The sequence below is a fragment of the Ostrea edulis genome, chromosome 3, assembly GCF_947568905.1.
Source record: "Ostrea edulis chromosome 3, xbOstEdul1.1, whole genome shotgun sequence".
Lineage (NCBI taxonomy): Eukaryota > Metazoa > Mollusca > Bivalvia > Ostreida > Ostreidae > Ostrea > Ostrea edulis.
The window spans coordinates 86,774,007-86,801,306 of NC_079166.1; the positions used below are offsets into that span (position 1 = coordinate 86,774,007).

Consider the following 27,300-nt stretch of genomic DNA (forward strand, 5'->3'; position numbering starts at 1 on the left):
CATTTTTCCAGCAAAATTAATCCTGTTTATGACTAAAACTGCATTAAATGTGTTATAAGTGAAATAGTTTGCGTAGTTTTCAAGTTTGAAAGCGATGAAGTTCAAATTTTGCGACATGCATATTTACTCTCGATATCTCATGCGCCACTCCGTGTGACGTCATATGTGTCCTCGGGTTAGAAAATATTTGTTAGCCAATTCATAAACAGATTAGATTTAATCGAAAAAAAAAAGAAGAAAAAAAGGTATGACGTTAACAACTTGTAAACAGTATTGCATTAAGGTGTTTTGTGTCGTTAAAGGATGTACCAATTGTCGGTAGAAAAGATTGTTGTTTTTGTTTGTTTGGTTTTTTGTTGTTGTTGTTTTTAAGTAAGGTGGAAGAAAAAAGGCGTAGATATATTTTGTTGGAACATTGTTAGAGAATTGCAGATTACAATTAAAAAGTAACAATAATAAAATTGCTTTATCAAAATAAAGTATTGTAATTTCCATTTTTTTTTTGGATTATCTTTATGGATTTGTTGTTTATTCTTTCGAAATGCACCCTTGGTCGGTGGTTGATTTAAGGGCACAGCACCCCACCCCACCCTACCCCACCCATAAATTTTCAAATTTAAGGTAAATCGTGGTCTCTTATTAAGAAAAATGTAAACTCGGAGAAATAAATGACAAAATCTTTTCATTCATTGAATTACTTTTATTGGGAAAACTTACATATTTCGCCAAAACCCGTAAAATTTGCGTCATTTTATTGATTTCACCTTATCAAAAAATGGCAGATAGTGTACTATCTTGTAGAGTATTAGCTTTATACACTCTAATCAACCAAAACACGCTATCATGGGTTCCGCCATTTTATTCCGTGCTCTCCCTGTACATTCAAAACCAATCACATACAACATTATAAATTCCGGATTCATTACATCCCTCTCCTTTTTGCTTTAGATTTTCATCCCAAATTTTGGTTAAAGTTTTTAACTGTCAAGTACAGATGAGGAATACAAGATCACAGAAATAAAGACTTTTACCCAGTTTTTTTTTCCCTTATTTTTCATAAAATGATTAACATGTTGCTTGACATTCAAATAAACAAATGTGATACGCAATTAAGAGGTTAATTAGCCCTCATTAACCTACTGGGGATTATTATTCCCCATTCACTGTAGGTTCCCATAACTCACTATAGCACAAAGTTTTTCAGGCTGACCGGTTGTTTCCTTTCCCGACCACTACGGCGCACAACTGGTGTCTTCGGGCTCAAAGTAACACTTGGAGTCGCTTTATCCTTAGGCAATACAGATACACACTGCTTTGGACTAGCATCAATTGGATTCCTCATGGAAGATTCGGGTAACTTTGATTCTGGCCACTTTAGATCTTCATCCTCGAACTTTAACATCACTTTGTCCATCAGATCACTACGAACATGATCACTGATTTTCTTGAAACTCGATCTATTGCGTGTAACAGAGTCATCTACGGTCACCATCGAGCCTTTCTTATCTGACACTCTCCTAGGGTTTGTGTCATAAACTGGCTGCAGTTTGTTTCCACGAATCTCCTTCTTTATCAAAACAGTATCTCCAACTTGAATATTCGAGTTCATCGCACGATTTCTTTGATCACCATACTGTTTCATGACGCGTTTCGCTTCACTATCGCGTGTCCTCACTATCTCATCAAGAACTAGTTCAACTGATTTCTCCGAGGTCTGTGGTAATTTTGTTCTTGGTTTCCGATTAAAAAGTAGTGTGTACGGAGTTTGTCCTGTTGACGTATGTGGAGTTGCACGGTATTGCCGTAAAAATCTGCACATTTCCTGTTACCAATTCTGCTGATTAATATGAGCAGAGCGTATCGCTTTCATGAGTGGTTTGTTAAAACTCTCAGCCTGGGCATTGGCCCGGGGCCATCTGGGGGTGATCCGTCGATGTACAAATCCCATGTTCTCTACAAACTGCTTAAATTCATATGACTGAAATTGGCTACCATTGTCACTTTTCACAGTTTTTGGTAATTCAAATGTACTAATGACTTTGTCAAGTACCGGAATAGTTGATCTTGCAGACACAGACTTCACTATTTCGACAATAGGATAACGGGAGTATTCATCCACCATGACAAATAAGTAATCACTTGAAGGTAAGGGTCCACAAAAGTCTATGCTGATGTTCTCCCATGGTCCTGAGGGTAACTCAGACATCTTATAAGGTTCAACGGAACGAAATTCTGGAGTGAGAGTTTGGCATGATGCACAGTTCTTAACTGCTTCTTCGATCATTCCATCCATGCCAGGAAACCACACTTTGGTGCGTGTAAATGATTTCGTCTTGGCCACACCCTGATGACCTTCATGTGCAATATCAATAGATCTCTGCCTTAGACTTTTGGGTAATACAATACGATGATTCCGAAGCAGAATATTATCCGAATGTACAGTGAGCTCATCACGAACAGCTTTGATTGCTGTCAATTCACTCAAATCAATATCTTCACTATCATCAGTCTTCATCATGTACCACGTTCCAAATCTTGTATAGTGGATTGCTCTTTGTAGGGTACTGCATTTCTGAGTTGCTTCCCGTACTGTATCTAAGTCAATAGCTTGTGGTAGTGATGCTCTAAGTAAGTGAAAAATAAAACGTCAAATTTCAAAGTTATGTATTTAGAACAAAACTTGCATGATATAGTTAGTTTTCCTTTGTAGTTTCAGAAAATGTTAGACCTACCGGAAGTCAAAACAGCAACTTCCGGTTTTTAGATAAAATACTTTTATATATAATTTTCATCTTTTTTGTCACCCAAAAATCTCGCTTATGTTTAATGAATGTAAATGATATCCCCTCCCCTTCCCCTATGACAAGCGTAGGTGAAGGAATGACTACTGTACATTAAGTAATAATCAAACTGCGATTATTGATGTAAGTCGGATGCTTGAAGCTTATTGACTTGGAAATATATTTGGAACGCTATGCAAATTCAAACAAAGGATCATTGTGTCTGCAGTAAATCAGAGAAATACTGGGGTGCAGTAATCTTTTCCAGTCCTACCGCTTAGTTGCAGTAATCATGATATAAAACTGCATTTTACACAAGAAAACAATAAAACAATAAAATGACCAATTAAACATGTCTTGTGATACCTTAAAAGGGTATGAAAGTTGTTCATGTATCTCTGAACCTGTAAATATCCTTCCTTCGAACTCATATTACCGAATCCATTTATACCAAAGAACGAATGTTAAAAGTTATGTGTTTTATTCGTCTTGCTGTTTCTTAGAAAGTCTTTGAGTTTCAATTATGAAACTTGTACGGATGGTAGACTGTGGTCTCTAAATTTCTGATAGGTCTGTTAATTTCGTACATCACTTCCTGTCGTCACAGGAAGTGATGGGATATAATTTCTAATAAGAAGATTTCTAGTCTTTGAAACAATTAATCAAAAGGACAGTTTTAGACATAATAAACACTTTTTGGCTTGTAACTGTATAGAAAATATAACGAAATTTTTCTCACGGTCGGCAGATCCGCAGAACTGTTTTGCACACGCGGTTTTTTATTTTTCTTGTGTAGAACACTTTTAGATAGAGGCATGTTACTTTCAGGGCTTAAAGGTAATGAGATGCTGAGGTTTAAGTGTAAACATCACCGGACGTGCTTGTTCACATCAGTTGTAATAGGTTTTAGTTTTCCTTTCAAATTTCGATCATCGTTTTCCCGTTTACTGTCAAGCACATTCTCAGATAAGATGAAACTGTGTACCGAAAGTAGTGTAACGGAAGCCCTATTCATTACTAGTAACGGGTTTATTAATTTCATAATTTTGCATTGCAAGCTATTCTTATTTGCCAATTTTTCAATTTCAAATTCGGGTGCCCTCCCCTCCCGTGAACAATGACGGTACGTTTCCGGTTATTGTATTTTGCGTTACTCTACGTGTATGCCCATTATATGTTGTCTAAATGCACCCTTTAATCAGTTTTACTTCTTCATTTACACAGGTAAGGAATGGTAAATCATTCAACTAAACAAAATGCAAAATGACAAAAGATTATATTGATGTGTGCAAATTTCATTCACGAATGAATAAAGGTTCACCACCTTTAAATCATCCATATGGTCAGCGTTATCTTAATATCATACATACTAAACCAACATATTCATGTATTTCAGATAATGATCTTTATCGTAAAAACATAATTGCCTCTCTAAATTGCATAGGTGGTCATTTTGAAGATACCCATCATTTCTTCTTTGCGTGAAAAAAAGAAATCTAACAGGTTTTAATTAGATCTACATATCATTTATGTTTCATATTATGCCTAATTATGCACTTACTGTATATCCATACCGATGTACATAAATCTATACGTATATTGTAAATTATTATAAAAAAAACATGGCGTCCGCTGGACAACCGCCTAGGTGTACCCTCTCTAGAGAAAATTGAAGTTTTCTACCAATTGGAGCTCAACCAGGAAATGAAGCACATGAAATTGAAAGCATAGTATTAGATAGTGAGTTTGAACCACAAAATACTGATTTTGTAAGTGCATTAACCGGAGAAACATTGAACTTTGATATCGTGAGTAGTCACTCAGTGTCAGATAGCAACCCGGTAAATAATATCCGATACGAACAAAATCAAAACTGGACCGACTGTATTGATGCCCAACTTATGTCACTACCAAACGAGTTGTATATAGAAACTTTGCTCAGAATTACAAAAAACAACGAAGAATGTATTCTAGCTTATAGAAACATTTTACTGCGCAGAGCGAGGCTCATTGAAGGTTGTCTAAAGGAGAGACTAATAAATCGCAGAACAACAAACAAAAGACCATGTACAAATAAGAGCGCCTCGGACTGTTACATATTGCAAGCATTTGTTGAAGGGTTGGATGTTGGTATGCAAGACATTTTTAGCAAAACTAAGTTAGACCAAGACATACCAAACTCGCCCAGTGTAGATTCCACTCCTTGTGTTCAGTCTTATGTATTAATACACAAATTAAACGAGAGAATTACTAAGCTTGAGGAAATTTTGGGTAAGAAAAATGAAAATGAGGAAAAGATGTCGGAAAAGATTAACTCTCTAGAAAGGAGAATAGAATCTATTAGACTTGAAAGTGTGAAAAATCAAGAGGAATTGGCACCAAAGGTGAGTCGCATTGGTGAACAATACCGAGTTGAGACAACAAAGATAAAGAATCTTGAAACAGAAACATAAAGCATCACTACAAACCACAAACGACTAGAAGAACGTGTGAAACAAATACAAAGTTCGGTTAGCGGCGTTCAAAAATCGATAACCAAAATCAATGACAAAGTTAACACTAAAGTACAAAACCAGACCCCATTAAGCTCAGAAAAAAGGGTATTTGAGGAAACTAGCGTACCCGTGGTGAACCTCATGCATGAGAACAGTAAACCTGAAAAACAACCAGACCGTGACGGGAGGCACAGAGATCAACCCAAGAAAACAGTGACATACAGAGGAACATCAACAGAACCTGAAAACCCGCTTTCTAAGTTCACAAGAAAGGAGCTGGGCCGTACGGAGCAAGAAACCCGATCGAACACGGCCAAGTTGAGTAAGATACAGTACAGTGTTGAAGCGATCTCAGAAACGCGCAGCAATAATGAAGGCGTTTTATCCCGACCTGACAATCGAGATCACGCAGGGGACGTATCGGAACCTGATATTTTTGAAGGTGTGACCTACAAACGTAAGGCCCGTTATTATATAGCAGGTATTAGTTCTTGATCTACGCGAACGGGACTGATGAACTATGTATCAAGAAAGGGGGTTAAGCTCACTCATTTTGTCCTTTTTAAACCAAGATATCCAGGAGCCCGCTTGACAGCCAAAATTAACATATCACCAAGGGATTCAGATATATTGGAATCGAGGGGCTTCTGGCCTGAGGAAGTGAGTTGTCGAAAATGGATAAATCAGAGAGCGTGGCAGGAGAAGATCGAACGCCAAAGCCAGAATGAAGATGATGAGGAGCAGGAAAATGATGGAGAAGAATATTAAGGCTTACAAACACAACAACAAAAATTCCAATTGCTCCTCAGTTACCCACAATTTTTATTATCAACATGACAGCGTTCTATAATCCACCCACAACATACCGTTGCGCGGATGCACGCGTGTACAACTCACACCAGGCGTGTCCAACTATCAACAACGTGCCTTTTGTCATTTGAAAGTGATTTTCATTTTTTAAAGAAATACATGAGGGAATGAACTGCAAGGTTTCACGCTACAGTTATGTATGCTGGTGTGACGCTACAGTTATGTATGCTGGTGTGACGCTACAGTTATGTACATGTATACTGGTGTGACGCTACAGTTATGTATACTGGTGTGATGCTACACGTATGTATGCTGGTGTGACGCTACAGTTATGTATACTGGTGTGACGCTACAGTTATGTATGCTGGTGTGACGCTACAGTTATGTATACTGGTGTGACGCTACAGTTATGTCTGCTGGTGTGACGCGTTGCTGTCCATACCCTCATGTATTGTAAACAGGGAAATATATTTATTATATTTATATCCTACTTTCATTTTTGTCGGATATTCCCAGCCGTCAAGACATGCGTATTGTATCTATCAACATTCGTACTTGTACACACATTGTTCACAACTGCGACCATTCATGAGTAAATGGCTATCAAAACAATGGTAAAGATATCAATGGCATTGACATTGTAACTAAGAATATTTACTACAAGAATGTCACACTAGGTGTAAACAACGCAGGCTATCCGCTTCGAGCATTTTATGATTGGTTGTGTCTTGTTTAACGTCTCTCTAGACAATTTTTCACAGATATGAATAACTCACCAAGAACGATGAAGGGCTGAAAATGTATGCCTAAGCTCGGCGCTTACAGCCATTGAGCAGTGAGGGTTCTTCAGCGTGCCACACCTACTGGGACATAGGGCATCCGTTTTTAAGGTCATCTCCGAGGATCCGTGACATTCACACCTGATATCGAGCGTTTGGCGACGGAACTGCCATTTTCTATCCAATTAGGAGAGCTATATGTGACAATAAACATTTTCCGTCCAACATTACATGAAATATCGATATAATAAAAAGATAATGGTAATACCTCAAAACAAAACCAAATTCTCGGTAAATATGCACTACATAATCACTGCTGCGACAAGATAACCTAAATAACCAAAAGTAACTGATAGAGATGCGTGTTACTTTATAAATGTCGAATTATATCCCGGGTTCTGCATTTGCCTAAATGTTAATTTTATATTCCTTAGAAGAGCTATGGGATTAATCATTGATCAATATCTTCACCTTTTCAATTCCCCTTTTATTCTGATAGAATTCGAAATATTATGTCACTTACGCAGAAATGATATAGTAATCAAATTCTTATACGCGGCCATTATAGTGACAATCCAGTGCCGACGTACAGTACAGGCGGACGTGTGGTATCAATCTCTACCCAGAGTTATCGTTCCTTGCATTCACATACACAGACATTGGTATAGTAACTCAACACGCCCATGATCTTTTCTTTAAGGAATGCCGAGCTCATCACTTCATTCAAAGCTCAAATATTTTTATCGGTACATCGGTACTGAAAAAGAAAAAGCGTATTACAATACATTATTTTGTCAACCAACCGCAACGCACCGGGATATCGATCCTACCCAAATGTATGTATTACACAAGTACACTGTAATAGATAGCATATTTCAAATACTAACACATTGAGAAACGATTAATGTTTTACAGGGTTTAATCACGTGGGCACATGTCTTCACACCCTCTTGAATTAAAGAAAAAAAGTTTATCTGTTTCTTGACAGATTTTAATTGAGAATTCGATTTCGCATCGTTTTATTAGGTGTGGGTTGTCCTTATATTAATCGTTGAGTAGTCAACATTTTATTTTGATTGATGCATGAATAGACTACCCAGGGCTCCGTGTTTGCCTTTCTCTTTATTTTAAAATGTTTATAGGAATTATAATACTGACAACTGTTCGTTATATTCACTTTTTCACCCATCACAATGTATCTGGCAGTCTTAACAGAGACATAAGTGATGTTTTATATTGAACATAAGCAATGCTTCAGATCATTCCCATTCATGATAATTATGTGTTTGTAAACGTTTTAATTGTCATTTGATACCCCGATATAGATCAGTTACCAACGCCCCAATTTTTTGAGTGTTAAAGCCTTTGAAATATCCCTCAGGTAGGATAGAGAAATAATGCCGAAATTCAATGCCTGTATTTTATGTGTTAGCTCTGATGATAGACAGGCTTCAAAGTAGACAGCGATTTTGTTCAACATACGTTCTTGATTTAAGAAATAAAAATAAAACTGAAATCCTGTTTACCGCAGAAAATCATATTTAATTCAATGAAGTGTTGCCAAGGTATAAACTGTGTATGACAAAGAGCAGAGAGAAACGACAAGATAAATTTACGTTTGAAAATATTGTTTTTTCAATCCACTTAAATATGCTAATTTTTGTGAATGAGGATGCCTGTTGCATTTAAGGAAACTTAAATGATTTTCTTCTGCGGATGTTCATTTAACAACAGTATCATATATCTATATTAGCTCATCCACCCCACAAAAACACATTTCTAAAATACTGCGTTGCATAACGTTACGTTGCAGGTTTTGCAATAAATTTAAACGACATCTTTACATAAGAAACGCAAAATGTGTCATTTATTGTTAAACCGACCTTAAAATCACCTGCTGGACTTTAATGAGAGGGAAATGATACCCTTCTCATCCCATCCGATCATTTTGTACAATATAATAATATACACGATTCATATTATTTGTATAGAAATGTATTAGTTTATACTAAATTCAAGAATGTGGCTTTAACTAAAGACTAAGTCTTACAATAACTTCCTTGAGATAAAGAGAAACGTATTGTATGAAAATAATTTTTCTTCCATTTTTTTATTTAGGTTAGATGGATCGATGTCATTGAGACCAATGTCTTGCAATATTCCCGGACACCTTTGATATCCAGGCCATGACATACAGTTCCTGTAAGTCCTGACATACCGTCAAAGCAGTGACTTGTGTAACACCGAATGGTGCTATCACTTATTTTTCAACTTTGAATGCAGGATCAACATGTACTTCACAGCAAAGTTCCTGCAAAACCCACGCCTGGAAAACGGTTTAGGTGTTAACCATCTGCGATCAATTACCACAAGGTGTGTCCTTGAACAATGAACATTCCAGCGTTTTTATTCTTAAAAGACGCATCTCGTGTTTTCAAAGTATACAGAATTATATGCATTTTGTCTTCCTTATGCTTATGGAAATTAATTGCAATAGTTCGTTTGCTGAATCATTGCGATAATTAGCCACACTACGGACTTAAATCTAAGCCCCGATTTCAAAAAGCCTAGTTAATTAGATAGGTAGTCACGTGGTACAGTGACGTCATATGCGACCTTCGTCGATCAACTTGTTGTAAAAGTAGTGTTAGATATTTTTAAAAACTCGGGTTATGGGGGCCTAATTTATTTACCATGGATAACATTTATTTCGATGTTGACAAATTTCCCGAGTCTTATATCTTTTAGCCACCAGTGCATACAAATAGCAATCCAAATGTAGCGAGGAAAGCGAGAATGAAATTTGTATTTGCGAGTAAATAATGTTTACATGGGATCACTGTCTTAACACTATTTGGTAATGTCATTTCTGTAAACAACTGTTATTGGCGTTGTTGCTTTTCTAAAATAAACAGTGCAATTATTATTAAGTTTAGTTTTGGAGAAGTTAAATATGCCTAAATTATGATACGATTATGTATCATTGACAACTAGGCCTACTGTCACGGGTGCATTTCGAAAAAAAAAAAATAATAGGTACCTAATAAAAATGATCAAACTTATTGTGAAAATCACAATGCCTTTAAATTATTTTATTCAAGCAATTTTATTAATCATTATTTTTGTTATCTACACGTTGTTACTTAGGAAGTGGGAGCGCGGCGTGCTGTTGTTGTAAACACGTACGCGTTCCTTTAGAAAAAAAATTAAAGAATTATAATTCAATTCAAAGTTGGGAAATATCATATTTTATTATTTAATATATTTGAAAGTTCAATTATCTTTTATCTTTAAATTTCCTTTTTAAAACTACCAGTTGGTAGACACTGTTAGCAAAGTTCTGCCTATATGTTGTTACAAGGTGAAGGTCAGTTGGTGCGAGTGTGTGTTGAATTTAAGAGCAGAACGGAAAGTATATGCCGTAGGCCTGTATGTAACAGTGCGTAGCTTCGGTAGAACCATTTTCTCGCAGTTTATCTACGTCTTTGTCCAAGTGCTTGTTTGAAAAAGTACAGGGACAAATTCTACTGGGTTTTTTATGGCAAAGTCGTGTCGACAAAAAATATTCACGTCTTGTCCCTGATACCTTCCTTCGAAAAGTGAAAGAAACACAGTCCAAATCCTCTCTACTGACAGCTGTCAATTAAATCTAATCTGTTTATGTATATGACTAACAACTGTTTTCAAATCTTCTCGCTCGAGGTCGCATATGACGTCACAGATAATGGCGCGTAAAATATCGAAGAAAATATGCATATCGCAAGATTTGAATTTCATCGCTTTCAAACTCGAAAACTAGGCAAACTGTTTCATTTAAAACACATGTAAAGTAGTTTTAGGCATGGAATGAATTGATTTTGCTCACTGTTTGTTATCTTCATCTTGCATGGAGAATAAATAGGTTTTCATATAGTACTACAATTTCCATCCACACCATTGACGCGCTCACGCTAATAATACCGCGATAGATCTAGTATAACCTCGACAAATCTGAGATTTATGTTACATTGGTGAAAACAACCTGTTCAATATAATTTTTAGCCGAGTTGCAACGAAGTTGAACTCGGCTATTAGTTTGGTGATGCGAGCGGTCTGGCGTCAGCAATTGGTTTCCGGATGATAACTCGAAAAGTTTACAATCTAATCAAATGACACTTTGCTATATTGTTGAGTTCCAAGTAAGGAAGACCCCTATTAATTTTGGAGAAATAGGTCAAAGGTCAAGGTCACAGTGACCGAAGATAGAATGAAAATTTCAGAAATATTTGGTTTCCGAAAATGTGCTTTATAGGTGAATGTCAATTGAAATGTCTTTACTACATCAATTTACTCATTAAGGGGCCCATTGCCCTTCAGATTGGAAATAATTAGTCTGTCCTCAAGAACTCGTAAACCAGGTATTGTGTTAAGGCAATTAAAGTTCAGGGGCGCAACTTCATGGGGCAGGGGGTCTAGAGGCCGCCTTCATGCCCCTAAAGGATCCAGGGCGAAGCCCTAATGGTGGACCAGGGTGCGAAATTCACTTGAAACTCCTGGATTTTACAGATCTTATAAAACTTGGAATGTGTCTCCTATGTAGTCATTTTTACAATTTTCTGTCATGTTTGATACGGTGAAATTAATAAACTGACGCGAATTTTAAGGGTTTGGAAAAAAAATGTAACTTCTCCCAATAAAAGTGATTCAATAAATAAAATATTTTGTTATTTATTTCTCTGAGAGTGGAAGCAATTATCGTTTTTTCTAGCGTTTACATTTTTATAAAAAAAGAGACCACGATTGACCTTAGATCTGAAAAAAAAAATAGGTGGGGGCGGCTGGATCCCACTATATATCCACCATTGAGAAATCAATAATTTCAAAATCTGGTTGCCTTCCATCTGAAAAACGATCCTGTGTATCAGCGTAGTAAAAAGAAGATCGTGAATTAAATCTATGTCGGTGAATCTGATGTTTCCTTCGACACAGTGTAGACTAATGCATCAATCTCCTTAAAAGAAGGTTTTTTCTACCCCTCCATTGGAAAAGTGAGAGATCTGGGCCCATATTTACTAAAGTTCGTAGACGTAAACGTAGCGTAAATCTAGACGTAGCGTACGTTTACGTGTGGGACGGTATTCACTAACAATCGTAGACGTAGATTTACGTCAGAAATAAGCGTAACTCTACGTGTGCTATGCTAGTACACGTAAGCTGATCGTAACCTCAAAAATAAAAAAGAAAATGGCGGCGTTATTGTTGTTTATACAAGCAGACAGAGCATTTCGACGTGAACGGGTGTTTAGGGATAGGACAAACCCTCTCGACATGTACACTGACGAGCAGTTAATTACTAGATATCGATTTCCCAGACAATCACTATTAAGTTTAATGGATCTGGTGGAAAACCAGCTGCAGAGACCGACAGGAAGGTCTCGTCCGCTTCCAGTGCCAGCCATGGTAAACAACTTTTACTTTTCTTGAAAGTTTGAACCCGATCTGTTTTTGGCGGATCTAAAAACTTCATTTTCATGCCCAAAAAAGTGTTTTGTGTTATTTATTTTCTTCTTTTCCTCCTAATTATAGTATTGTGCAATCAGTCCCCAAATGAAAATGGCATAATCAGTTATTCGCTCCGCGGATCGAATTAGTTTGACGTTGTAGACGTTAACGTCAATTTACACTATTAAGGATATTAGTGTGTTTCTTACCTGATGAGATATATACCACAATGAAGACATTGATGTTTTTAACACGTCAACTTAACGAAAGTACATTTTTCTATCTTTTATCCACCGCCCTCCCCTACATGGGTTATAAACAAATAGTGAAGCGAATAACATGAGTAATACAGAGGCGTGACATTCTAAAATTCTAAAATACGTTGAAAGAAGAAGTTCCCCCCAGAAAAGGGTTTCTTTGGGGGATAAAAAAAATGGGGCTTGGGTTGGGGGGGGTGGGGGGGGGGGGTAAGTAAAAACCACGATGAAAGCGGGGCGAATAACATGAGTATATACCGACGCAAAATCATTTCCTTGCATTGAAATATTAAAAAAACAAATAACGAACAAGTCTTTGAATATTGAAAGATAAACATTTTGCGTTGGTATATACTCGTTATTCGCTCCGCTGCGCATTAGAATTATGAGAGTTGACTGTCTGTGGTCTCCGCTACATGGATTATAAAACAAATAGCGGAGCGAATAACATGAGTATATACAGAGACAACGTTCTAAAAGACGTTGAAAGGGGAAGTTTCCACGGGAAAAATTGTTTCTTTGGGGGATAAAACCGAGAAAAATGGGGCTTGTTTTTTTTTGGGGGGGGGGGGGGTAAGTAAAAACCACGATGAAAACGGGGCGAATAACATGAGTATATACATGTACATGCACCGACGCAAAATCATTTTCCTTGCATTAAAATATCTAAAAACCCGAAAAAGTCTTTAATTATTGAAAGATATACATTTGCGTGGGTATATACTCATGTTATTCGCTCCGTTGCGCATTTATTCCGTAAATGTAACTTTTAGACTTTGTAATTATGTAATGGTAGATCAAAATACATCTCAAGTCTTTGCCGTAATGTACTACATGTAGTTCTAACATTTGAAATAGTCAAGTATTCTTCCCAACTTGACTATTTCAAATGTGTTAGAACTATATGTTACATTGCGGCAAAGACTTGAGATGTCTGAATGAATTTTGATCTACCATTGCACGATTTGAATAATTTCCTTTTTAAAAAGAAACAAAATGATAAGTAGAATTAGCAAGAAAATTATAGTAATAGAACTGGAAACGGATACATATCTAAAATGTAAGAAGGGGGGAAGCGTACCGTCATTTAGGGGGAAATTCTATACTGGGATTGTTTTTCCTAGGGGGAATATTGGGCGCGGGATAATTCTTCCTTGGGGAAATTCTATGCCAGGCCCATCTTTCCGGGGGGGGGGGGGGGTGTCTATGCAACACCGGCTCTCTTTGTTGCATGTTCTTTATCGTAAATTGATAGTCTTAAAAAAATCATTTCTGAAATTACATGAGGGTGTGAATTGCTACATTTTTTACGCCAGCATACTTTATGACGCGCTTTAGTGCTTCATAAAAAGTATGACGTCATTAGAACTTGCAGTTCATACCCTGATTTTCAAAAAATGAATTATTCAGTTTTACATTTATATCCATTCATTTCTGTTGGAATTCCAATCATGGTCCTGCTGTTGTTAAGATGACCATTTTTAAAGGAGATTCCCAGGAGGGTCATTATTTAACAAGAGGCACATGGGCCACACATTGCTCACCTGAGTCACCTTGGTCCATATCTGAAGACTCTCCATATATATTTGCATGTAAAACCTTTGTCCCTATTACGGCCCAAACCTACCCCTGGAAGCAATGATTTTTGCAAACTTGAATCTACACTGTCAAAAAGCTTTCTTGTAAATGTCAACTTCTTTGGCCCAATGGTTCTTGAGAAGAGTTTCCCTATATTTGTATGTAAAACTTTGATGCCCCCTTGTGGCCCCATCTAACCCCTGGGGGCCATGATTTGAACAAATTTAAATCTGCACTATGTTAGGAAGCTTTCATGTAAATATCAACTTTTCTGGCTCAGTGGTTCTTGAGAAGATTTTTTCTATATATATTTGTATGTATAACTTGGATCCCCCAGGGGCCATGATTTTAACAAACTTGAATCTGCACCATGTCAGGAAACTTTCATGTAAATTTCAGCTCTTCTGGCTCGGTGGTTCTTCAAAAGATTTATAAACGACCTCACCCTATTTTTGTGATTATCTCCCCTTTGAAAGGGACATAACCCTTCATTTGAACAAACTTGAAAGCCCTTCACCCAAGGATGCTTTTGGCCAAGCTTGGTTGAAATTGGCCCAGTGGTTCTGGAGAAGTCAAAAATATAAAAAGTTTACAGACAGACGATGAACAACAGGCGATCAGAATATCTCACTTGAGCTTTCAGCTCAGGTGAGCTAAAAAGTGAATCCCCACTTTGTCACGATCAGGAAGCCATCATGTGAATTTCAACGTGTCCACCCGAGTGGTTCTTGAGAATTCAAACCTGAATTATCTCAATGTTTGCCTTTTCTCAATCTCCAATTGGAAGGGGATAAGTATGGAGCGCCAAATTAACATAAACTCAAATAATTGAAGGTATCATCGATTCATTTGATGAACGCAACAATTTAATTAAAAATCTCAAATAATTGATGGTGCCTTCAATTCTAAATTATTGCACGCATTGATTGAATTTATGAATTTTAAATAATTAAAAGTATCTTCAATTGAATTAAAGAGATCATCAAATCATTTATACCGAGCTCTAAATTAATTACTGTGGGCAATATTTCTACGAAATTGATACTCTCATAAATTCAATTAAAGAGAGCAATAATTTAATTAATGCATGCACCAAATCTATTATATCTCTCATTCATTCAATTGATGCACACATTAATTCAATTGATGAGAGCAATACTTGAATTGAAGTGAACATTAATTCAATTGATGAGAGCAATAATTGATTTAATGCGTGCATTAATTCAATTAAGAGAGCAATAATCGAATTGATATCTTCAAATAATTCAATTACGGTGACACCATTCTCCCAACTTTATCTTACACAAGTTTAAAGAGTTTTTATTTGCATTAATTAGAATTAAAAATATCAAATAAAATATATATGTCATCACAGTTTGCGAGACATACATTTACAGAATCTGAAAAATTGTCGAGTGTGGCGAAAAACAGCATATCGCCATCAGAAAATTGCAATTTTCCATAAAAAGCGTTATCAAAATTTCATAAAAACTGGTTATGAGTGACCATTTAATAGCATTCTTAACAATTTCACGAAACTGGTTTTTTTCACAAAAATAAACAAAATGTCTCTAAAAAATAAATTAAACAATTGTTCTGATAAGGATGTTAAATCAACAGAATTATTGCCCTTGGATTCAATATTTTGAAACATACCAATAATTATTCATCTACGACTTAAGACTTTCGAAATGGGTCATTTTTAACCAGATTTTTTAAAAATAACTATCGGAAAAGACTCCAACAAAATTTATGTTCCAATCATGCATAACTCTAAATAATAAATAAATCATTGATTTTGCAAAATCTGATGACATCACAGGAAGAAATAATTGCTTTAAAGTGTGCAAGAATTCATATATCATTAATCATCTGAAGAAATCTTTAACAGAATGGTTGTGTGCTTCAATTATTTGAGTTCATGTTAATTTGTCACTCCATATGCAACCTTCTATCTGCTAGGATTCACTCAAATAATAAAGCAATGAGAGCCAAGAAAGAATTAAAAGTTTTTATTTACTATCTGTCTACATATACGATTTCACTTTTTAACTGATGAGAGGACAACCATTGAAATATCTTTAATCCACAGGTCTTGTCAACACTAAGAATTATCACAAAGGGTGATTTTCAGTCAGAAGTGGCTGACTTACATGGCATCTCTCAACCATCGATGAGCAGAATTTTAATGGATGTTGTAGATGCTCTCAACTGCTCCCTACTCAACATCAACTTTCCTTCAGAGTCAAATGAAATTCTAAACATCAAGGCGCAGTTTACGCGTGTGGCCAACATGCCAAATGTTGTTGGAGCAATAGATGGTACTCTGATTCCAATCATGGGGATGTCAGGGTATGATGAGCATGTATTTGTTTCACGAAAAGGTTTTCATGCCATAAACGTCCAAGGTGTCGTCACTGGAGACCTGAAGTAAGCAATATTTTAAAACAATACACTACAATTTTTCCACAAATATAATTAACATAAAATGATACATGTTGAGTATATATACAAACTACTAAAGATAGATTGGGTTATTTACTATCTAGCAAGAGGAAGGTATGAACTTGTTAGGATAAGCAAGTTCTGCCCAAGCTATCCTCTTTCTTTACTCTTCCCTTACTATCAATATGACCTAAAGTGGAATGGTCAGGCAAGGACAAGAAGCAGTACCCAAGTACAGATAATGCCCATTTCTTCATTTCATGAAATTACAGAGAACTGGGAAGGGTGGGTGGGACAAAGCTCCCTTTACCTTTCAATTATAGGATTCTACTTAAAAGGCAAAATTCATATATCAATATTTAAAAAGCACAGTTTACTGATATCCAAATTTTATATAAAAGAAGATGTGCTCTTAAAACTCAAATGCCCTCAAAAGTGCTTTTATTGATGAAAGGCTCCACATAGTATATCATATATGTAACATTACCACTAATTTGGACCTGTCCTAGAATGTAAGACCGCTGTGGTGGCCTAGAGGTTAGAGCGTTTGCCACGCATGCAGAAGGGCGAGGTTCGAATCCCGGCCGCAACAGACCTAAGTCGTTAAAACAGGTAGTGACAGTGCCATCGCCAAATGCTTGGCATTGGGTGTGAATGTCACGGGTCCTCGGAGATGAACTTAAAAACGGATGTCTCGTGTCACAGTAGGTGTGGCACGCTAAAGAACACTCACTACTCAATGGTCATAAGCGCCTAGTAAATGCCTAAATTTGAAGCCCATCACTAGTCTTGGTGGCTTCTCCATATGAGTGAAATTTTTTGGAGTGAGACGTTAAACAAGATACAATCAATCATGTCCTAGAGTCCATTTAACCCTATGGTTGTGAAATTCATAATTTTGGTATATCCCTTCTTGCTTTTCCTAAATATGCAGTTAGTTTTTATACCATACAGCAAATATCAATGAAAAAGACAAAATAATAACTTTATAATTCTGGTCCTACCCTGCAACCAAAACTGTTACCCCTGGGATAATGAAATTTACAATTTTGGTAACGGTCAATCTATTCCTTCTAAATATCTATTTAGTTTCAATTCAGAATCAATAGCATTAAAGAAGATATCTGAATGTGTTACACATACATGTATAACTATTTAATACTAAGTTTTGGCCCACTCTGGTCTCCATCACTATGTATTTAGTTTTTCTTACACGTGTAGTTGAAGAGAAGAGTTTTGAAAATTGGTCAATTTTGGACAGTTTTTGTCCTACCCCTAAGGTTGCAAGGGTGCCAGGGGTCTTGAAATTTACAATTTCTGTCGCCCTTGTCCCAAATATGCATCACACCAAATTTGAAAAGAATTAGAATGGTAGTTATCAAGAAGATACTAAAAATGTTCAATTGTTGACAGACAATGCATGATTTTTTTATTAATATTATATCAATTCATCCATTTCTTTAGATTTATCAACATAGTAAGTAAGTATGGTGGTGCCACACATGACTCCTATATACTTACTAACTCAGGCATTCCTGCATTAATGGATAGACTGGAAGGGGGAGGCTGGCTCTTGGGAGACAGTGGCTATCCATTAAGGCCCTGGCTGATGACACCAATTCTTCACCCGACAACACCACAAGAGGAAAGGTATAATGCCAGTCACGCGAAGACGAGGAACTGTGTCGAGAGAGCCTTTGGTGTCCTCAAGTCTAGATTCCGGTAAACATTATTCTGTGCTGCTGTTAAACAAATTTCAAAACAATGACAAATTTTTTCATTAACAGATGTATTTACTATGAATATAACATGTACTGCCAATTATATTATCTAATCAAACTTTAAAATGTATTTCAAATGCTACATCACGACAAAGTAATTCACGAGCTGGCTCCACTGTTACTGACCTTCGATGTATCAAGGCTATCAAACCATCTTTATTATGAAGCTGTTCAATGTCTATTTCAGATGTCTTCACAAAACTGGTGGGGCTTTGGCTTATGCTCCTGAGAAGTGTGTCCGGTTAATTGAGTGTTGTTGCCGTCTGCACAACAAGGCCATTGAAGAAAGACTGCCTACACCTGTGGCTGGAAACATTCCTCTCTTTTCTGATGCCACCGCAATTTCCAACAGTGAAAATTCTGTCAATGCAACAAACATAAGGGGTTTAATTATTAGGAGATTTTAAACTCCAAATTGAAGGATTTTCATACATACCAGTGAACAGCAAACAACAATCTTGTAGTCACTCGTCCCTGAAATTTAAGACATGTATGTGTGGTGTATGTGTGTGTAAACACATTTTGGGATCCCATTGTATCATTTCTTTCTCTTAAATCAACTTTGTACTTTTCAGTCAGTACTAAATTTCACTAAATACAATATCACTGAATTAAATCAACTTGTAACTACTTCATTTAAATTTGTTATCTAATTTCCAATTTAATAATCATGTTAACAGTAATTTAGACAAACAGGGAGATTAGATTGTTCTTGATAACAGAACTACTTCTAATATGTTCATTTAAAGGGACTTTTTTTTTTTAATACAATATTGTTTTTATTGTTGATGTTAAATATTGAAAATATCTCATTTAGAGCTTATTAATGCAAGGATAAGAGCAATATCTTAGCTTTAATTCTGTGTTATGTAAACAAGACTCAAATCATTTTTATGTTTACAATCAAACTATTGAAATTATCTAAATTTTGTGAACAATAACATGGAGCTCAATCTTTTTTACACAACAAATAATAAACTCTCTATAATGAACCTTGTCATGATTTATGATCTAATATTTTTCGTAAAACCTTTAAAGCACATTAGACAGTTGAATTTGATCATCTGAAATTGAAAAACAAGATTTTGGGGTAAATAGTGAATCAGTCCCTTTAAATGTCATTGCTTGCGTAGTCAATCATTCAGTTCAATTTCATTGAACATGTATTTGTTAAAATATCTATTTCATATTATTTTCACATGCACTGTTCTTCATTGAAGAAACAAACGAAATACAAATTTTCAATCCTCCGTTTATATCTAGTTGTTATTTTTTTTTCTGAATACAAACAAGTATTTAAGAGGTTCACAAAATACATCATTGTTCAAAAACAATCAACAAAACAGTACAATACATTATTGAGATGAGTAATATTAACACTGAAAGAGAAATAATAATAGTAGGAAACAGTACAATCATTCATCCTTTCATCGAGAAAAGGTCAAAGTGTATACAATTGGTGTGGTATGAAATGAAAGGTTTTTTCTTGCCACAAGAAATAAATTCATATGCAAAATATGAAAGATCTATCTTAAATAAATAGTTCAGAAGATATTGAATAAGTCAGATTTTTAAAATGTAGGCTCGACCCCAAGGTCAAGGCTAAACTTTACAGATTAATAAGGTTTTGCTATAAAGATTCTACACACAAAATATGAAAGTGTTACCTATTTTATGGTATAAACCTATAATTTTGACCTTGAGATCAAAGTTCAAGGTCATGAAGAGGTCATGAATGTACATACCACATAGTCTCATGGTGATACACCCATGTCTTATGCTATGACTATGTCAAAACCCTATAATCAATTTTGACCTTGAGGTCAAAGTTCAAAGTCATATAGAGGTCATGAAGGTACCTGACACATCATCTCATGATGATACACTCATGTGTCAAATATGGTATGCCTATGTCAAAGAACAAAGAAGTTATGGCCCGGACACGAATCTGCACAGACAGACAGACAGACTGATTCCTATATACCCCCCTGAACTTCGTTCGCGGGGGGTATAATAAATAATTTTTTAGCTAAACTATTATTATTATCGTTATTAAACATTTATAGTATAAGTCCGTGTTTGCCCAACTATCTATTTTGTATTGCTTATGGGATTTATGAGATTGATCACTGTTCGTTATCTGAACCTTTCATTTATATAGCACTTTATCTAATGAAGGCAATTACCCTAAAGCACTTCTACATGTAACTAAAGCTCTTTCAGAATTTAAATGGACTTACCATAGATAATCAATAAAAATCTTACAAAAAATAATTTAGTGAGGGAAGGGCGTCTTCCAGGGTTCCATGTCTCAGCTATATTGGCTATAACCTGAAATATAAAAATGATGCAAACATGTTATTATTTTCTTATTAAGAGAACCACAATCTAAAATAAGACTTTCATAGAATTTGGAAAGTTGTCCACTAGCTATATACCCTAACAACAATCAGTGCTTCATTGATGTGTACACAAATAATAGTTTTACTATATATAGCTTCTTTAAAGTAAAAACAAAACACTTCTCTTTATATATGTAAATATGTGTACTGCATGCTACATTTTCAGTGAAGGAGCATGAACTTATCCCTCAGATAATCTTCACAGGGAAAATATTGCTTACAAATATTGAAATTTAGATACCTTTTAAATAGTTACATATTTGTCACCAGGTCACCACCAATAAACAAGCTTGACACATGGGTCCACTGGTCAACTGCCTTCACACACACACACACACAGATATATATATATATATATATATATATATATATATATATATATAATTTCTAAAAAAAAAAAAAAAAAAAAAAGGATTAATGTATATATCTATACGATACAATTTGTATAATAAATTTAATAATATGAATTAACATGAAAATTTAGAACTTATTTTTCCTTTCTAACTATTTTAGAATTTCCCCTTAATTTATTTTAAAAAGAATATTAGCAAAACTGAAAACATCAGGAATTTCCAAAAATAATTTTAGAGTCACTGGACAGTCTGTTAATATATCAGCATATAAAACTTTCATCCTCCATTGTGGCCCCCCACTAAAGTGGAATAATCTACTCAATATCAGAAAGAAGGTGACAGAGAGACAGATGGACAAACAGATGACAGACTATCAGCAAAGTTAACAATACTTAATAACATAGTGACATATATTTTTTTCACATTTCCTTGGAGATCAATCCATAAATAGGATTGCTGCAATTTTCTTGCAACAAGTTATGAATGTTTTTCAAGACTTGCAACTTCTCCTCCTCTATCTCAAGATGACGCTTCTTGATTTTCAACTTTTCTTCCTCAAAATCAAGAAGGCGGCGGGTTTCCTCAGAGCAGGAGTACCCTCTTTTACCTAAGGTTTAAAATAAGTTAATGACATCCAATTACATAGATCACAAAGTTTTTAAAAATTCCCCAAAGACAAAAATATACAGCAATTTAAACAGATATACAGACAAATAGTAAACTACACCCATAATTCCATACCTCTACTTGTTGACATTGGAGCAACTGAGTTTGTCTCTATAAAGTGAAAGTAATGATTAAAGGATGATTCATGCAATATAACATAGGTATCAAAAAAGGATAATATTCTTGCTAAAGTTGTACATCATGGTTTTTTAATTCACAATACCGGGTATGTATTATTAACTTTCATAATAATACAATTTATTGGTCGAGAACTGGTCATGTGAAGGGAGACAATTCATGATGTGATAACTGGGCTGTCTCCCTTTCGAAGATAACTGCTAATGGCACAAATGAGAAAGCTCTTGTGAAGACAATTAAAAAAGATAGTATGCAGGATCGTTAATCATTAACTTAAGACCTGATAATTTGTGATGTCTCCCTGCTAAACAGTCCATAAATTGTATATTATACTAACCCTCCACTTCAGTTGCTTTGTCAGTATCATTGCATGTTGTTCCTGTGGCTTGTGACACAAGTTCTTCAACTGGCACTAAAATAATTTTATAATTCTACTAGCAATGAAAAGATTTACAAAAAACAGACAGACATGCAGTAACACTATATCATTTATACAATATATATCCTGTCATTGGTAGTTGAAAAGTGTGTTGATTTGATTATACAAGCCCTACCAGTACTATTCATATCTTGTATTATATCTTCTATTATGCCTATAGATTTAATAGTGAATAATTTTATTTTATTTGTAACACACAATTTGATTGGCTGAGCACCCTTAAAAAAATTCATTTACATCATATAAATGTAACTTGGTATGGGGACACACCCCCTAGACAAACAATACGGCACTACTATTTCTTTTCTAATTTCACATTGCACCATGGAATACTGTTAAGTTGATAGGCCTTTAAACTATGAAATTGAAAACAGCGGATTTAAACATATACAATAAAAATATGTATTGTCTGACTCCCCCCTCCCCTTTACTTCTAAACAAAACGTAGTTTTTTTGTTTGCAAGGAAAGGTACATAAAACCTTAATGGTAATATTAGAAAACAAACTCTGATATGTACAACGAAGTCATATGTGAAATACAAAACGGTATAAGAAGTATTTGCAAAATTGTTGTTTCATAATGTTTTTACTTGTGGAAATTGCTTGACAGACAGAAAACACTTTGACTTCTTAATATATTATTTCCTCCAAGACTGGCTAGGTCTTCTCCTACCATTTACCTTCTGTGATTATCAACCCTTCAATACTTCCATCACCTGATGCAGTACACATTGATGTGTTTTGGACTGATGATGATGTGGTTGTTTCACTAGTATCAGTACCACCACTGATGCCACTAATGGCAGTTGAAGGAATAACCTGCAAAACCTAAAACAAGTTCTATGTATGCAATGTACTTCAATACCACATATCCTACAATCAGTGATTAAATTGACATAATTCATTTATTTATACATGTTTATTTTTTCAATTTGATACAATTTTTGAGAAAGTGTTTTTTTTAAATTGTCAATCTCTACTAACATTGCATAAAAATTTCAAAACTTAACTTCAACATTAAAAATTTGATAACAGATTCGTTTTAAATCATTAGAAGTCACAAAAAGGAGGAACATACAAAACATCTCAACAAAGTCCCAGAATTAATTATACTGACCTGGGTTTAGTATGATCTTGCGGTTAGTATGATACATAATTCCAATTACAGTAACACATGAACTACTTGTTCATAATTCGCAAGAATGGCTCATTAGCTAATGACTGGAGACCTACCATTTAACACTACTGGCAGTGAAGTAGTGATGGGAATTGAACCCATGATCTCCTAAGACAGTTAGATACAAACTTTCGGGGAACCAAGGACACAATTACAAAAATCCAAGAACTACTTTGTTCATATATCAATAATGAATGTGTATGGAGACTTTCCAATTAACACTACCCATGATCTCTTAAATAAGGCAGTAAAATGCAGGTATAACCAATAAGGGAACAAAACATACAAACTACTTGTTCATATGAACAAAAATGATTTATACAACATTTAGTATGTTGAGTGATTCAAGACATGAAGCAGACTCAAACTTCACATCATGGCATCTAGCTTATGTATATAGTTTTCTTACACCATGGTAGGTTATAACCAAAGAGATGTGAAAGGATTTTGTACTAGGAAATTTTGTATCAGTATATATACCAAGTTTGCCAATTGTTAGCTAGTTACTAATGATTAATTTGACAACCCAAATGAATAATTCCCCTACCCCTCCCCCTTTTTTTTTAATTTGAGATGTGCTATGTGAAGTTTACACTATTTTAACAGTATTAAAATGCTAAATGAAATCAACTTACCTTCCTTGGTTGAGACTCTCCATGACTTTCCATCATTATTTGAAACATGCTTTTAAAAATGTGCATAAAACAAAATACATATAAATAAAAATTAACATTAAAAACGAACATATTCGTAAACACACTTTCTCTTCCCACAGGTTCATTGATGGATGGTCCAATGGACCACCCCCAGTCTTCATCATCTTTTTTCTCCTCTCTGCTTCCTTTTTTTTTTGGCAGCTGACTGCAGGTCCTGCCATTTCTTCTTGACTTCAACCACATCTCTCGTACATTGAAGACTTACTGCATTTACTCTGATATATGTATAACAAGAATTGATACAAGGAGCCATGCACTTTTACAGCACATTATTTTTTTATGTATTGTGGAAATTGTAAAATAAACTTCATCAGTTCTAATACTAGGCCTAGTTATTGACCATTTTTATGTTTGGGTCTTAATATATGAATACACAAATAATTATTTACATATTGATTATTTACATTTGTATAAGGTTAGATGTGCATTAATATATTATGACCCAAGCACCTGTGGTTTGGAAGTATATTTTTCTTCCGTAGCAAGTTAAGTAAGTCACAGCGGCTTGCATAGAAAAATGAATAAAGCCCTAGATTTTTTTTCCCCTACAGGTGAGTGTCATGATTTTTCTACACAAGCCTAGATCTATGCCTAAATATGCTAATAGTAATAAGCCCAATTTAAAATTGCTTGGAACATTCACAATTTACGTAATCAGAAAATCGTGAACAGGAGTGATGACTGGAGCATTAAAAAGTACCAAATTGTTTTTGTATTGAATATAGTTTACACCCATTATCAGTAAAATCCTACTTGTCAGTGACTTGCTGCCAAGTTGCAGTCTTCCTCGCATTGGTCAGCGAGGAGGAAAACTTCCCATATAGAATGCTGTAATTAATGGAAACAGCGTCCACCAACACCTCCACCTCCAGATCAGAAAAATTCGGTTTCCGCTGTTTCTTGCTCGACATGCTTAAAGATCGTCAGACGATACGCCTATCGTTAGATTACTGTTTTCCGACTGAAGTGAAAATAGCCATTGCGCACGCGTACGTGCAATTGTACATTTAAGAATTCGTAAGTTACGTTTGCGGCTACGAACGGTTTTGTAAATACCATTTCACGAGTACGTAACTCTAATCTTAAGTCAGACGTAAATCCTACGTTTACGTCTACGTCTAAGAACTTTAGTAAATATGGCCCCTGATTTTAATGAGGTTCAATGACTATTGCATACCACACTACATATGTAAAGATACTTTTATAAAGTGATGTTATGATCTACAATGAAACAACATGTTTGCGAACGAAAAGTGTCAATCTATGATAAGATAGATCTTTATCAAAACGTTCCACCTTTTCTGTAACCGGGATATCCATACGAGTCCGTCAATGGCACTGTAATGTTGATGTTTGCTGGCAGAAGTTCTCTTCGATTTGGCACAGTCATGTATGGCTGAATGTTAAATACTAACGGGATGTCCTCGAAACATTGACTATCCGTTCTGTATAATTTATTACTTTCTACTGCAGCAATTAACACATATGACGTCATGACGTATCATGTGGCCATTTCTTGAATAGTATACTCTCTTTACGAGTTCGTGTTTTTTTTTTGTATACATGTAATTAAAAAACTTCACCAAAAGAGTCAAGACAGATGCATTAAACAAACATCACAGACTGTATAGGTATCCCGTGTCGACACTTTCATGCTCCTAAACAGCATGAAAACGTTTATTTCCAACATATATTAAACATTCAAATTATGTGCCATTCACTTTATCGGAACTATAAAGCACGAGAGAATAATATTTAATGATTACAACATCAACGATAATAATTTTAAGTTGAGTCAGCATCATTCATCTTTGGATGTCCGTAACTGCAGCTATGTTTATCACATTGACCTTAGACATTTGGAACTTCCTGGCAATTTATAGTTCACTGTTCTGTAAAGAGAAGAAACTCAGATTCACGCTTCGCAATAATCGGTTTTATAGTAAAATTGTTACAAATCCTCATGAAATCCGATGTGTGACTAGATTGGTGATTTCGGTCATTCATTTGGTAATTTCGGTGATTAGCGGTGATTATATGCGCCCGAACTATATTGACCCTAAGCAATAATACCAGAATCTATTAAGTACAAATTTTATCATCATTATTTGGAGTTGATTTTATCAATTCCTTTATGTGTTCACTCGGATCAAAGTTATGTGGACCTTACTACTTATTTAAATAGGTGTAATGTTCAGCACTAGCAGCACATAGTTCGTAAACCGTTTACATGTTACACGTTTAAATGCATGATTTCTGTAAAATTGACTTTTCTAACGTCGGTTTGTAAATTGAAAAATAAAGCGACCAAAATATCACTAGAAATACAATTTAATGTCAACAGCGATATTTTACACTTAAAAAATTCCTACACGCAGACAGAATACCAACGATCAAATTACAGTACAGGTAAAAAAACAACCAGGCGGGAGCCTGTTTATAACGAATCTTTTAATAATCTTTATATCTTCCGCAAAGATACATTTTACGACGTTTCAACAGCAGGTACATAAGGGAATCGTTACGTGCTCGTAGTTAAGTACAACCTGCTTCAGCAATACATGTAAAAGCTGTACCCCGCCATGTTACATTGTGACTAGACTTGTTTGTGAAACATACTCTTTGCCTTCGAACGTGGTCATATATAATTTTAGCAAGTTTTACCGTGATGAATGACCTTGTCCTATAGATAATACATTAAACCTTGTCATGTTTACCTTTCAGCGCATAAAGTGTAAGCTACATTGTTTACTTTCGGGTGAAATTGCAAAAAAAGAAAAAAAAAAGAAAAAAAAAGACACACACAAGAAAGACATTGACATACCAAAATAACACAACTCCGACCTCCGGATTCGTGGACATATAATGTAAACACTAACATGTCTAGATATTGGTAGCGGGATAAAGCACTCGGAAAATCTCGGTCTATTTCATCTAAACTCGGATGTATGATGTTTTCCGCCATACTACGTACACAGTGACGTATAACAACACCTTTAACGT

General features: G+C 35.2%; 2 protein-coding genes and 1 long non-coding RNA gene across 3 annotated transcripts; all 3 read right to left on the reverse strand.

Moving 5' to 3' along the window:
* Positions 1-1,825: 1,825 nt before the first annotated feature.
* Positions 1,826-2,515, reverse strand: LOC125674567 (uncharacterized protein K02A2.6-like). The gene has a single exon (XM_048911731.2). The coding sequence runs from the start codon at positions 2,513-2,515 to the stop codon at positions 1,826-1,828; it is 690 nt and encodes a 229-aa protein (XP_048767688.2).
* Positions 2,516-16,177: 13,662 nt separating this feature from the next.
* LOC130052960 (uncharacterized) lies at positions 16,178-21,155 on the reverse strand. The gene is made up of 4 exons (XR_008801364.1): positions 21,050-21,155; positions 18,533-20,737; positions 18,147-18,367; positions 16,178-16,605 (listed from the first exon to the last, which is right to left on the reverse strand). It is a non-coding gene; the product is annotated as an uncharacterized LOC130052960 (long non-coding RNA).
* Positions 21,156-21,298: 143 nt separating this feature from the next.
* On the reverse strand, positions 21,299-25,244 carry LOC125674566 (nuclear apoptosis-inducing factor 1-like). The gene is given in 7 exon segments (XM_056159305.1): positions 21,299-21,768; positions 21,903-21,938; positions 22,303-22,377; positions 23,085-23,232; positions 24,342-24,431; positions 24,434-24,512; positions 25,051-25,244. Coding segments are annotated over 7 exon segments (774 nt in total). The 5' UTR covers positions 25,209-25,244; the 3' UTR covers positions 21,299-21,580.
* Between the last annotated feature and the right edge of the window lie 2,056 nt (positions 25,245-27,300).